Source organism: Oryzias latipes, chromosome 17, assembly GCF_002234675.1.
Source record: "Oryzias latipes chromosome 17, ASM223467v1".
Lineage (NCBI taxonomy): Eukaryota > Metazoa > Chordata > Actinopteri > Beloniformes > Adrianichthyidae > Oryzias > Oryzias latipes.
This window is the reverse complement of record NC_019875.2, coordinates 1,141,192-1,154,389: the sequence shown is the minus strand read 5'-3', so window position 1 is coordinate 1,154,389 and position 13,198 is coordinate 1,141,192. Positions and strand designations below refer to the sequence as shown.

The 13,198-nt window shown below is 43.2% G+C and overlaps 1 protein-coding gene across 1 annotated transcript in view; it reads right to left on the bottom strand.

Annotated features, from left to right (window-relative positions):
* Positions 1-11,702, bottom strand: part of LOC101156916 (neuropilin-1a) — a 74,549-nt gene extending 62,847 nt beyond the window's left edge. Inside the window, exons 1-2 of the mRNA XM_023965221.1 lie at positions 10,998-11,702; positions 10,275-10,449 (exon numbers count right to left, since the gene is read on the bottom strand). Of these exons, the coding sequence (XP_023820989.1) occupies positions 10,275-10,449; positions 10,998-11,064 (242 nt within the window). The 5' untranslated portion in view covers positions 11,065-11,702. The remainder of the gene's footprint in view (positions 1-10,274; positions 10,450-10,997) is intronic.
* Between the last annotated feature and the right edge of the window lie 1,496 nt (positions 11,703-13,198).

Below are 13,198 nucleotides of genomic sequence, written 5' to 3'. Positions count from 1 at the left end.
TACTTATTTATTGATCCTGTCCCGTCACTTTTGTCATCCATTTGCCCATCGGGATCTGAAACATCCTTCACCCATAAAGCATTGAGCCATCGTTAATGTAGGTCATAGAGGCCCCCCTTTCAGTTTGTGTAACCACCATGCATCAGTCCATCTCTGGAGCCATCAGGCCAAGTCGATCTCTTTGGTCTTTTTTTTTAAAATATTCTTCCATTTATTTCTCCATTTTCTTGGCCACTCCTTTTAATCAAATCCCCACAGCATCCATCATTTAATGGAAAACCTTTGGAGAACGGTCTTGACTTTATCCACCAACAAATATAATATAATCCACCCCTCTTTCACTTGCTCAGAACCCCCCCCCCCCATATTTTCCAGAAACTGATGGATCTATCAGCTCTAAATCCATGCGCAGTATCCCACCATCTTTGGATTCATCCAAACATAAACTTCTCTTATGTTGTAACCACAACCCACACTCCTCTGATTTATCCACCAGCGGGTCTGCAGAGACTGTAAGTCAAAACACCAGTAAATAAGACATTTTGGGACGATTCTAGATGCTGCTAGGCCAATTTTAAAACAATCCGGAAAAAAACAGTCACCAAAACATCACATGAATGAAAATGAGTGTATTTCCATCCATGTGATGCTGCAGGTCTGTGAGATGTTGGTCTTGTGACTGCTTGAGCTTAAGGAAACGCTTTCTGACTATTTAGGGAGAAGGCTGCAAAGGGTCAACCATTGTGGAAACCCAGTTTTCTGTTTTTCCTAAACTCCTAGTCTTCTCTTCATTTTAAATGGTTTGATTTATAGATTTCTCACCAAAAAATGAAAGGAGTAGTAAAAACAACACTTCTTTACTCCTCAAGCGTGACAAAGAAACCCACCTTTCTTCAATCTGTCACATCTTAAACTGTGTGGGTTTTACAAATAAACTGCTTTTTTTAAAATATTTGAAGCTATAAATCGCCTCATCTGGTTTCATTCTGTTCAGGGTCACCAGTCCTGCATGGAGGCTTTAAATTAGCCTTTATGTCACAGATGGACGACATTGAGCCTCAAGGGCTGTTCTGCGTTTTCACATCCACCCGTGCTTTTGCAGCCTCCAATCGGCTGAAGACGCCTGATCCAGGTGAACAACAGTTTTATAGTATTTGGAAATCAAATGACCCTCAAAGCCCAGCGTTGCCCATCTCTGTGTATTGCCATCTGTGCTGACTTGTTTATGTCCTCCAGCAGTCCAGGACTGCAAAGACCAAACTGCTCTTGAGTTTGAGCGAACATTTCGCTTCTGCCACAGACTCAAAAACTCGCCAAAATTTGCACGTGCTTGGGACCCGGTGAAGTTTAATTTTGGGCATAGAAAATGACCATTTCCAAAAAAGATGACATCCCAGCAGGAGAAGAGAAAGCAGGAGAAACTAATAAAAAAGGGATTGGGCCAAATTCTCTTATGGGGCTCAAACAAACTATTTAAAAATCCGCTAACGAATCCAAAACACACGTGTCAGGAATATCCAATGGAAGCTTTGAAATTCTTATGGGATGGCCACCGGATCTACAGCTTAGCAGACATGCTAGAGAACATTTCACACACATGCCACCAGCTTAAGTTACAACCACAACCAGTGTTTTATTGACCTTTGACCTCGGGAAGAGGCCGCTATCTTAAATTTTCCAAAAGGTCACCTTTAGTACCAGCTACAGATGTAAACTTCTAGGAATTCCATCTACCACCTCATAACTCCTCAAGCATCACTGGAAATCACTTGGGCAGAATTGCTGGAAGTAAAGCTTGTACACACATTTCTCACTGAATCATTGGTAAACCTTAAAGCATGAATCACTGGCTCAATCAGAATGAAACAATATATATAATACAACATTCAATAGGAATATATTAAGAATGTGGGTGTGGTAAACAAAAAACCTCTGTTGCTAAGGAAATCCAAAAGTTTGTTTTAGCTGATTCTTCTAAAACTTACATAGACCTGTTAGTCATTCCCAGGCATACTGGGGGCCAAACAATGCTGCTCGCAACTTGAATTATGAATGTAACTTCTTTGTCATCTGACATCAGGTTTCTGTGTCTAAATTGAGGCTAAACTCAACCAGTATTTGAAAGAAGGGATGTCACAAGCACCAGTCTGGCTTCAGAATCTAGCAAACTGTCAGATAATTGTAATCTGGTGACATAAGCAGTTTTATGCTCAAACATAAATATGTATTGTTGCTAAGAAAGGGCGGCCATGGTGCAGTGGTAGAGCGGTCTGCCTCCAATCGTAAGAGTTCCATTCCTGCCTTGCCCGCTCATTTGTCGAAGTGTCCTTGGGCAAGACACTGAACCCCACCTCACCCCTGGTGGAAGGTTGGTGCCAGTGTTTGGCAGCGGAGCCGCCACCAGTGTGTGAATGTGTGACTGTGTGAATGGGTGAATGGGTCTGTGACTGTGTGAATGGGTGAATGGGTCTGTGACTGTGTGAATGGGTGAATGGGTCTGTGACTGTGTAAATGGGTGAATGGGTCTGTGACTGTGTGAATGGGTCTGTGACTGTGTAAATGGGTGAATGGGTCTGTGACTGTGTGAATGGGTGAATGGGTCTGTGACTGTGTAAATGGGTGAATGGGTCTGTGACTGTGTAAATGGGTCTGTGACTGTGTGAATGGGTGAATGGGTCTGTGACTGTGTAAATGGGTCTGTGACTGTGTGAATGGGTGAATGGGTCTGTGACTGTGTGAATGAGTGAATGGGTCTGTGACTGTGTAAATGGGTCTGTGACTGTGTGAATGGGTGAATGGGTCTGTGACTGTGTGAATGAGTGAATGGGTCTGTGACTGTGTAAATGGGTCTGTGACTGTGTGAATGGGTCTGTGACTGTGTAAATGGGTGAATGGGTCTGTGACTGTGTGAATGAGTGAATGGGTCTGTGACTGTGTGAATGGGAGAATGGGTCTGTGACTGTGTGAATGGGTGAATGGGTCTGTGACTGTGTAAATGGGTGAATGGGTCTGTGACTGTGTAAATGGGTCTGTGACTGTGTGAATGGGTGAATGGGTCTGTGACTGTGTGAATGAGTGAATGGGTCTGTGACTGTGTAAATGGGTCTGTGACTGTGTGAATGGGTGAATGGGTCTGTGACTGTGTGAATGGGTGAATGGGTCTGTGACTGTGTGAATGGGTGAATGGGTCTGTGACTGTGTAAATGGGTCTGTGACTGTGTGAATGGGTGAATGGGTCTGTGACTGTGTGAATGAGTGAATGGGTCTGTGACTGTGTAAATGGGTCTGTGACTGTGTGAATGGGTGAATGGGTCTGTGACTGTGTGAATGAGTGAATGGGTCTGTGACTGTGTAAATGGGTCTGTGACTGTGTGAATGGGTCTGTGACTGTGTAAATGGGTGAATGGGTCTGTGAATGAGTGAATGGGTCTGTGACTGTGTGAATGGGAGAATGGGTCTGTGACTGTGTGAATGGGTGAATGGGTCTGTGACTGTGTAAATGGGTGAATGGGTCTGTGACTGTGTGAATGGGTCTGTGACTGTGTAAATGGGTGAATGGGTCTGTGACTGTGTGAATGGGTCTGTGACTGTGTAAATGGGTGAATGGGTCTGTGACTGTGTGAATGGGTGAATGGGTCTGTGACTGTGTAAATGGGTGAATGGGTCTGTGACTGTGTAAATGGGTCTGTGACTGTGTGAATGGGTGAATGGGTCTGTGACTGTGTAAATGGGTCTGTGACTGTGTGAATGGGTGAATGGGTCTGTGACTGTGTGAATGAGTGAATGGGTCTGTGACTGTGTAAATGGGTCTGTGACTGTGTGAATGGGTGAATGGGTCTGTGACTGTGTGAATGAGTGAATGGGTCTGTGACTGTGTAAATGGGTCTGTGACTGTGTGAATGGGTCTGTGACTGTGTAAATGGGTGAATGGGTCTGTGACTGTGTGAATGAGTGAATGGGTCTGTGACTGTGTGAATGGGAGAATGGGTCTGTGACTGTGTGAATGGGTGAATGGGTCTGTGACTGTGTAAATGGGTGAATGGGTCTGTGACTGTGTAAATGGGTCTGTGACTGTGTGAATGGGTGAATGGGTCTGTGACTGTGTGAATGAGTGAATGGGTCTGTGACTGTGTAAATGGGTCTGTGACTGTGTGAATGGGTGAATGGGTCTGTGACTGTGTGAATGGGTGAATGGGTCTGTGACTGTGTGAATGGGTGAATGGGTCTGTGACTGTGTAAATGGGTCTGTGACTGTGTGAATGGGTGAATGGGTCTGTGACTGTGTGAATGAGTGAATGGGTCTGTGACTGTGTAAATGGGTCTGTGACTGTGTGAATGGGTGAATGGGTCTGTGACTGTGTGAATGAGTGAATGGGTCTGTGACTGTGTAAATGGGTCTGTGACTGTGTGAATGGGTCTGTGACTGTGTAAATGGGTGAATGGGTCTGTGACTGTGTGAATGAGTGAATGGGTCTGTGACTGTGTGAATGGGAGAATGGGTCTGTGACTGTGTGAATGGGTGAATGGGTCTGTGACTGTGTAAATGGGTGAATGGGTCTGTGACTGTGTAAATGGGTCTGTGACTGTGTGAATGGGTGAATGGGTCTGTGACTGTGTGAATGAGTGAATGGGTCTGTGACTGTGTAAATGGGTCTGTGACTGTGTGAATGGGTCTGTGACTGTGTAAATGGGTGAATGGGTCTGTGACTGTGTAAATGGGTGAATGGGTCTGTGACTGTGTAAATGGGTGAATGGGTCTGTGACTGTGTGAATGGGTGAATGGGTCTGTGACTGTGTGAATGGGTCTGTGACTGTGTGACTGTGTGAATGTGTGAATGGGTCTGTGACTGTGTGAATGTGTGAATGGGTCTGTGACTGTGTGAATGTGTGAATGGGTCTGTGACTGTGTGAATGGGAGAATGGGTCTGTGACTGTGTAAATGGGTCTGTGACTGTGTGACTGTGTGAATGTGTGAATGGGTCTGTGACTGTGTGAATGGGTGAATGGGTCTGTGACTGTGTGAATGAGTGAATGGGTCTGTGACTGTAAAGCGCTTTGGGTCTTTGAGGAAGGTAGTAAAGCGCTATAGAAGTATACGCCATTTACCAAGAAAGCTAAGCTATGAGAAATCATTTAGCTTTTATTCAACCTTGTGAATATTCTTTCATTTAAAACCATTTTGGGTCAATCATCCATACGAACCAAAACAACAAAACTGGATTTAAAACAGCAAAAAAAAGGAAAAAATAAAAAAGGGTATTTTTTCTTTTTAAAGAGGGCATCAATGTGTAAATGTAAGCACAGCAAGTGACAGAAAGTTTGTCTGCTTGTGTTTTTGTGTGGGGGTGTAAACTGTGTCAGTACATCCTCCTGTGGGAGGAAAAGAAAAAGTCCAGCCAACACCTAAAAAGATGTCCCAAATTATCTGTCCACCGACGCATGTTCTTCATAGCTATTTTCTCTTCGCTCTTTGTTGGCTAATTTCAAACGTGAGAAAAGTTTTTTTCTGGTTCCCCTCCAGATAAGAAGCAGAGCTGACAGATCTTAATATGTTGGAGGAAAAGTGTTGCTGGTTCTGTTCCCCGAGGAGACTAGCTTTGAAGAACAAGGTCGTCGGTGGAGTTATGGCTCATTTCTGTCTCGCAATGATCAGAGCAGTTATTTGGATCAAACGTTTATCTATTGATTGTCAAACCTCACCTTAAAAGATGCTTCATCAAAGTTTCATTTGCTGAAACGAGCCATTCTCTTTGGAATTTTCCCATAGAGTCTGCTTATTATTTTTGGAGCAATGCAGCTTATATCATGATAAACCATCACAGTTTATTAAAGTCCCACACTGATCATCTTTCGATCTATTGTAAAAGCATTCCCAGTGGTCTTTTAAGTATGATTATGCAATTTTTTGCCCTAATCAAAAACCATGTCGTTCCTTAGGACATATTTTCTGCAGAGCGGCAGGAGTTCATTAGAAAGTCACCCCCCCCCCCCTCCCAGCGTAGTGTCATACAATACACCCGTTTTCAAACAGCATTTTTTTTTGCTCCTGATATACAACAATTTGACTAAAGAAATACTCAGAAATTCAATTTTAAGCCTACTATTTTTTAAATATGTCCCCCATCAGAAAAATGCCACAAGAACATGTTCAAAACACCAAACACAGCGTCTTTATCGGAGTGGGTTCTAAACCACCTGGAAGTAACCGTATTGCACATCTCTACCCACATTTGCCCTTTAACAGAGCAGTATTTAAAGGAGCCTCTTATCCAAAATTTACTTAACATTTTTTTAATTTAGGCAGCAAAATGACAAATTTTGTTCACACATGTGGTGAAAGCAGCCGCTGTCTGCCTCTGGAGTTTCTCCTGCTGAGCTGCGGACGCGTTTCACACCCAAAAGGAAGATGTTTGTTTCGTTTTGCTCCAATAACTTAATTATGGGAGAAATGGGCGAGCGGGGAAATGTTTTCTAATGACGACGGAGGCCAGGCTGTTTTTGCAGCAATGAATTTCAATTAGGACAATGTTGACTTACCATAAATGACATGCTGGGAAGTTAGAAAAACAAATGTCCCACTGGCTTGAATTTCCTATAGAATTACTGAAAGTATGTCAACAGCACATAGCTGTCAGGTTTACTGAGAAAGGCGAGAGCTGCGAGGCTTTATTCTAGCTCTGACTGAGGCACCAGTTCAGCAACTGCTTGACTAGAAGATGGACTTGGTTTGTGATGACATGTCTTGTCATCAGTTATTTGTTCACAGTGTTCAGCGGACAAAATCAGGGTGAAAAATACCACACATTTTTGCTGCCTGCTCCTTAAATGTGAGGATTTCCTGAGTTTCCTGTTATGGAAGTCTGAATGTCTTTGTGTTTTTAGACTATTTGTAGGCTGAGCAGATAGGTTTCAGAAGACACCAATTTCCAAAAAGAGATTGACGGCTTTCTGCTATCCATAAAGTTTTCATCTGCATTATGCTGGATTTGTTTGTGATGATAATCTGGTTTAGTTTGACCCAAATAACATGAAAAATGAAGCTTCGTTTGACATGAGTCAGGGTTAATTTAGTCTCATTAAGCCTATGTATATCAACAATATAGTGTGCATCCCAGCTTTTGTTGGTTATTTAGAAAATATTTATGACTGGTCCACTGCGACAGACTGGCGAACTGTCCAGGGTGTCCTTCACCCACAAGTGGGCGGGATAGGCTCCAGCAGCCCTGTGACCCAGAAAGGGATAAAACGGCAGAAGATGAATGAATGGTCCATCCATCTTCCAAACCTCCTCAATCCATTTCGGAGTTACGTGGTTGCTGGAGCCTATCCAGCTAATGTTGGGCGAAGGTGGGATACACAGCTTGCCAGTCTATTACAGGGCCACACACACACACACACTCCTATTCATTCCTTAGGGGCAATTTAGAGCAATGGGACAAGTTGTTTTCCCACTGAAGTTCAACCTCTATCAGTTTGATTTTAAACTTAAAAACATAAAATCACAGTTCCAGCTGAAGTTTCCGGCATCAGATCACATATTTCCCACTGGTCCCATCCGGTTACATTATTTATGTTGGTGCAAAAAGTATGAAAACACCAAAAGAGCTCAAAGAATTCAGTGTAGTGATGCAGCTTGTCAGAAAAACAGGAAGAGAACCATTCAAAAACTTCCATCTGATGTTTTTCATAAAAAACCCCAAACTAGCTTTTTTTTTTAGAACTTTATTAATAACCTGACTTTATTCCTAGACGTTGCATGAACTAATGTATCACGGGCTTCTTCAGATTGTCCTTGATTACATGATCCAGCATAAATGTTTGAATATGCTACCAAATTGACAGGTTTCCTCAGGAATTGCTATCATAGCATGATTTAATAAGCTTCTCTATGAGCAGAAATGCATTCTCTGTTATGGTGCAGCATAACTCTGTTCTAACAGCATCATTAAACAGGGGATCTTTCTGGAGGAAGGCAACAGTTTTGAAATGTGTTGTAATCTCTAAGATTTAGCAGAATAAACCACAGATTCATGAACCTATTGTGGATGACGTTTCAGAAAGGTAAAAACCATTTTCTGAAATTCCCAAAATCAAAAGACTTTCAGTTTATTTTAATATCTTGTGAATTTATTGAGTTTCCTCTCATTTTTCTAGACAGGCGTGTGATGCTCTGGCAGCTCCAGAACAAAAAAAACAAAATAAACAACAAAATCGAGAAAGAAATCCATTAATAACTCAAGTTCCCCTTTTCTGGAGACAGTTTTCACTACTAATTCAGTGCGATCGATTAGACCCAACTGCTCTCTCAAGCGGGACTGTGGCTTCGCCAAAAGGCAGCGAGGCCCTCCCTCCACGGCCATATTTCGAACGTTTGACTCCTTCTCAAACACAACCTGCTCCTGCCAAATCAGTGAGCTATGTGCTACATGCCACCATCTTCCAACAGTAACTCACACAACAAATAATGAATGCAATCGGGCAAAGAGGAAACCCCCTGAGCACCAAACAACTTTTGAGGTGACCGTGAAGAGGCTGTCCAGGTCAGAGTTGCGGGTTTGATGCCGCTGCAGAAATGTTGCCTCTTTAGACAACTGACCAGGGAATCCAGTAGATGCAGCCAATAGGATCAGTCCCATCCGTGATTAAATTGGATGTTTTATTTTAGAGCTAGAAAATTAGTGGCGTGCTGCAGAGTCAACCACTGTCCACACTTTTATCGCCAGGGTTTATTAGGTTTCATTTAGTTCTTCAGCAGCATTGTTCCACACTGCTCCCTGACAAAAAAAACAACAACTCTATAACCAGCTTTAGTAAAAGAAGCCTTTGAGCACAGAAGATGTGTAATCCACTGAAAGACATGTGATATCCTCTATCTGTCCCCAGGACTAATGCTTTATTAGTCCCTTGGTGCTGAAACGTGATCCAATAGTATTGGAGGACCCCCATCTGTGAGGCAGAGCTTGACAGCCGGCCCTGATTTACACATGAGCTGTTTATGGAGCTTTTAAAAGGACAAAGGAGCTGCCATAAACAGAACACACACGGGGCGGCGTTTTGTGTGGAAGGACACAATCAGGAGCACGCTCTGCTGTGGGAGGCGGGTTATCGGCGTTTGTGTGGGTGCGTGTTTACTGCAGGGATTACTTCAGTTACTGTGTGTAACATGTCAGTCAGTTTTTGAACTGATCTAAGTCAAACAGTGATGGAGACAAGGAGCACAGCCTTACAGGTGATCTTTTAGCAGGGTGTTCTACAAAGATGATTTGCTCCTTGGATGTTATGGAAATGCCTCCCTATTCATTATTTCCAAAACCTTTGCATCATTGGAAATATACAACCAAAAGCCACTTTAAAGACGCTTAGGTAAACATGTAAATTTAAATCCCACTCCAATCATCTGTTGATCTATTCTCAAAGCGTTCCCAGTGGTCTTTTAATAATGTTTATGCTCTTTTTAGCCAAAATCAAAAAACCTGAGACGTTTTCCAGTACATAGTTGCTGCAGAGCGGCAGGAGTTCATTAGAAATTTACCTCTGAGTTGTGGGTGGGACTGTTGGCGTGGAGTAAGCCTTCCTCCATTTCCCATCATCCCTTTGTTTGCACGCTCTTTGTAAGCTAGCTTACAGACCCTCAAAACCCCAACCTAACATTACCAGTGCAACAAAATGGTGAGCTATATTGGAACTATCCATTCATACAGTTTTGAGCCAGATGCCAGCTCAGGTGAGGAAAACAAAGACTTAAATGGATCTATTTGTCTACAAGCAGACGCATCAAATTGGAGCGGAGCAGGGACCCGCTGACTGGGGCTTCTACGTCACAGCTACAAGCTCTTTCAGACTTTGTTTGCTTCTGATTTGCAGCAATTTGAATAAAGAAATATTCAGAATTTAATTTTCTTTATATATGTCCTCCATCATCAGAAAACTGCTACAATAACATGTTAAAAACACCAAAAACACAATTTCCATCAGAGTGAGTCTATAAAGAATGAGAGGCAACAAAACAAGCAAACAAACAAAAAAATTCTTCAAATGTTCATTCATCTAGACAGATTTTTTTTAATCATCCAGCCCTGACTCCCTGTGAATGACAGCCCATCTTCCGGAATGAATGATACACCCTGAGAGTAGACGTTCGGCCACTTCACCAATAGATGGCAGAGTTTGCCGCTGTATCCAGGCAGGACTGAGGGGAGAGAGTGTGCGAGGGGAGGGTGGGAGAAAGGGGAGATGGGAGGTATCAGAGGGACGGGTGAGGAGTGAACTCTTACTTGCACTCTCTGTCCTCCAGATCGAAATGCGGATTGAAGTTGATTAGGATCCTCTGGCTGGGTTCCGGGGCAGTTATGACCCACACGCACTGCTGGGAGGGCGGGTACGCGCTGGGGTAACCCGGGGAGGTCAGGTAGTCCGCAGTGTGGATGACTATGTTCCCCCCGCATATATCTGCACCGCAAGAAAAAGCAGATTGGATCAGTTTTTGGAAAGCGCATCATGGATGCGCCAACAGTCTAATGAGCAAAAAAAACCCCAAACGCACGGACATCCAAATATCCCTCAGTGAAAATGTGCTGAAACTTCTCAGCAGCTTGTATAAAAAGGCGTGACGATGCCGCCGCGCCATGAAACATTCAGAATGAGCTCCGTTCATTTATCTGGGTCCGGGAATGGCTTCATAAATAGCTTGTTGCTTGGAGATAATGCAGGACGCGCAAAAGCTACTCCAACCCAAACACACAATCTGAGTACGTTCGACAGAGTTAATTTTTGGAGATGTAGAGAACTTCCTAATTCTGTGTCAATGTCACAAAATTAGGGAGAATTTTAATTCTAATTGACATGAAACGTGATGGTTTAGGCTGTAGCTTTGCGCTCAAAGGAACGCCGACGCAGAACAGGTGAGAGCCAACAACGGTGCCGAATTACACAAAGTGGATCGATGCCGAGCTTCTTCAGCCGCGCGTAACCTGCACAGATAAGCCGTCAACACCTACCAGTCTGAGCCAATGAAGACACCAAGAGGACTTGAGTGAAAAAGAACAAAAGCAATCCACTAAGCATCCTTAAAACACCGGTGATGTTCTGAAAAATAAGAAAAATTGCAACAAATGTCCACAGAGTTTCCGTCCAGAGAGTCAGGAGAAAACAGGCAAAATGTCTCAAAGTAAGAGCTCTGGCGGTGGTAGGATCCTCAGCATCTTGGGAGCTTCAAAAATGAGCCCTGATGGGGTGCAAGTACCATGTCATGGAAAAAAGACAATGCTGAAATAATAATCCAGATTTAAAAAAAGAAGAGAAAAATCCGCCAAAGTGGAAGCTGTGCGCGTTGGATTACGACGCAAATCTTTCACTTTAGATATCCAACAAGAATGTGTTGTTTGTTTCCAAGAGCTTGAATATTGAAATATCAAAAACAATGAGAGAAGAATGGCGAGTTAAGCTTCGATCACCATCGGAGCGCCAATCTCCCGCTTAGCAGCACGGCTGTGTGTCCGCGTCTCTCCGCTCCCTCTGACCGCCACGGCTGAAATGTCACAGACGCCACGCGAGCCTAAACAGTCGCGGCGAAATTTCCACTCCCCAAAATTCCTGCTCCGAGACGCAGCTGCGCGCAACGAGCAGGAGCCACCGCTGCGAAGGAGGGCTGGAGGAAACTGACACCGGTGCGCCCTCTGTGAGCTCCCGACGCATGCTTGCACGCCACTAGAAGAGGAGGGGAGGAGAAATCGCGCGCACCCTCAGTGACATGCGGGTCTGGTGCTTGGTGTGGACAGAGAAGGAGGTGGTGTGAATGTGGTCATTGGGATGAATACATTCTCTCCTGGATGACCCACATTTGTCCCCCTGACCGCGTTTGATCAGGTGGTCGACTGATCCTCCTTTTTTTTAGGTTTGAATTCTCGCAAAATTTCTTTAAAACCACAATCAGATTCGTTTCAGGGAAAAGCCAGTATATTCACAAAAATAATATGAATAAAACATGAGATTTATGATACAGATCAAGGAATTCAAGACGATTAAACAAATTACACGATTTAGATTAAAGTAATTGTTTCAAAGTTTTAATGGATCAAATATAATCTAATCTTTTCATGAATGGCATCAAGTTTTCATATGTTCATAAGTTTACATGTTCATGTGGCATTTTTCTGATGATGGAGGATATTTATAAGGAAAATTAAGTTTAAAATGGCATCTCTGAGTATTTCTTTATACAAATTATTCATATATAGAAGCTAATGAAAAAATATTGGTGGGAAAAGTCTCCACTATTTACTCTGGGTGGGCCACAAGCTCCCTGTTCAGCTGCATTCGGACCCATTCACTTGTAGACAATAGTTCATCTTTGTATATGTTTTGTTTTCCTCATCTAAGCTGACATCAGCCTCAAAACTGTGCAATCAGAAAGCTCCAATACTGGTCGCCATTTTTGGTGCACTGGTAATGTTAGGCTGGGGTTTTGAGGGGTTATAAGCTAGCAGGAGAGCCTGTAAACAGATAGCTCTCAGCAACAGCGAGAGGAAGGGGGTGCAGGGCTTCTCTGGACCAAAGGTCCTGTCCACAATTCTGTGGTGAATTTCTAATGAACCCTGCAGAAACTATGTGAAAAAATCAGCTACAGGGGGGCGATAGAGCACAGAGGATCGCTGGTAGCCTCTGCATTTTTTCAGCGAAATTAGTAAATGTGCCTGCTTTGCTGCTAAGGAGAAGAAAACAGCAGGACCAAACTGATGCTAAACCTGTTTTTTGGCCAAAACTCTAACCTTAACCCAAACAATAGCAGACAGCAGTGGATGCAGTTTATATTTCCCAGACAAAGACATGGTAGTGTCACGCTGCTTCATGAAAAAACAGTTTAATGAATAAAACATAGTATGAACCTGGATTTATGACAAAGCTACTCCTGAAATCAGGTATGGCTTTAACTGACCAGGTGAATCAAAAAATACCCCCAGACCATGATGGAGCCTTCCCCATGCTTACTGTAGTACAAGTATCCTTTTTATCAGTGTACTTTGTTTTTATGCCTCTAAATATAGAGCAAAATTTGCCAAAATTGCGGCAGTTTCATCATCAAAACCTGAAAGAATTGCCTTCTACAATGTTGTCCTACATTGTTGATCTCCATGAAGTTTCCTTTGGCTCAAACATTCAGTGATAATGTGATCAGACACTGATCCTTGGCCTCGAAGTT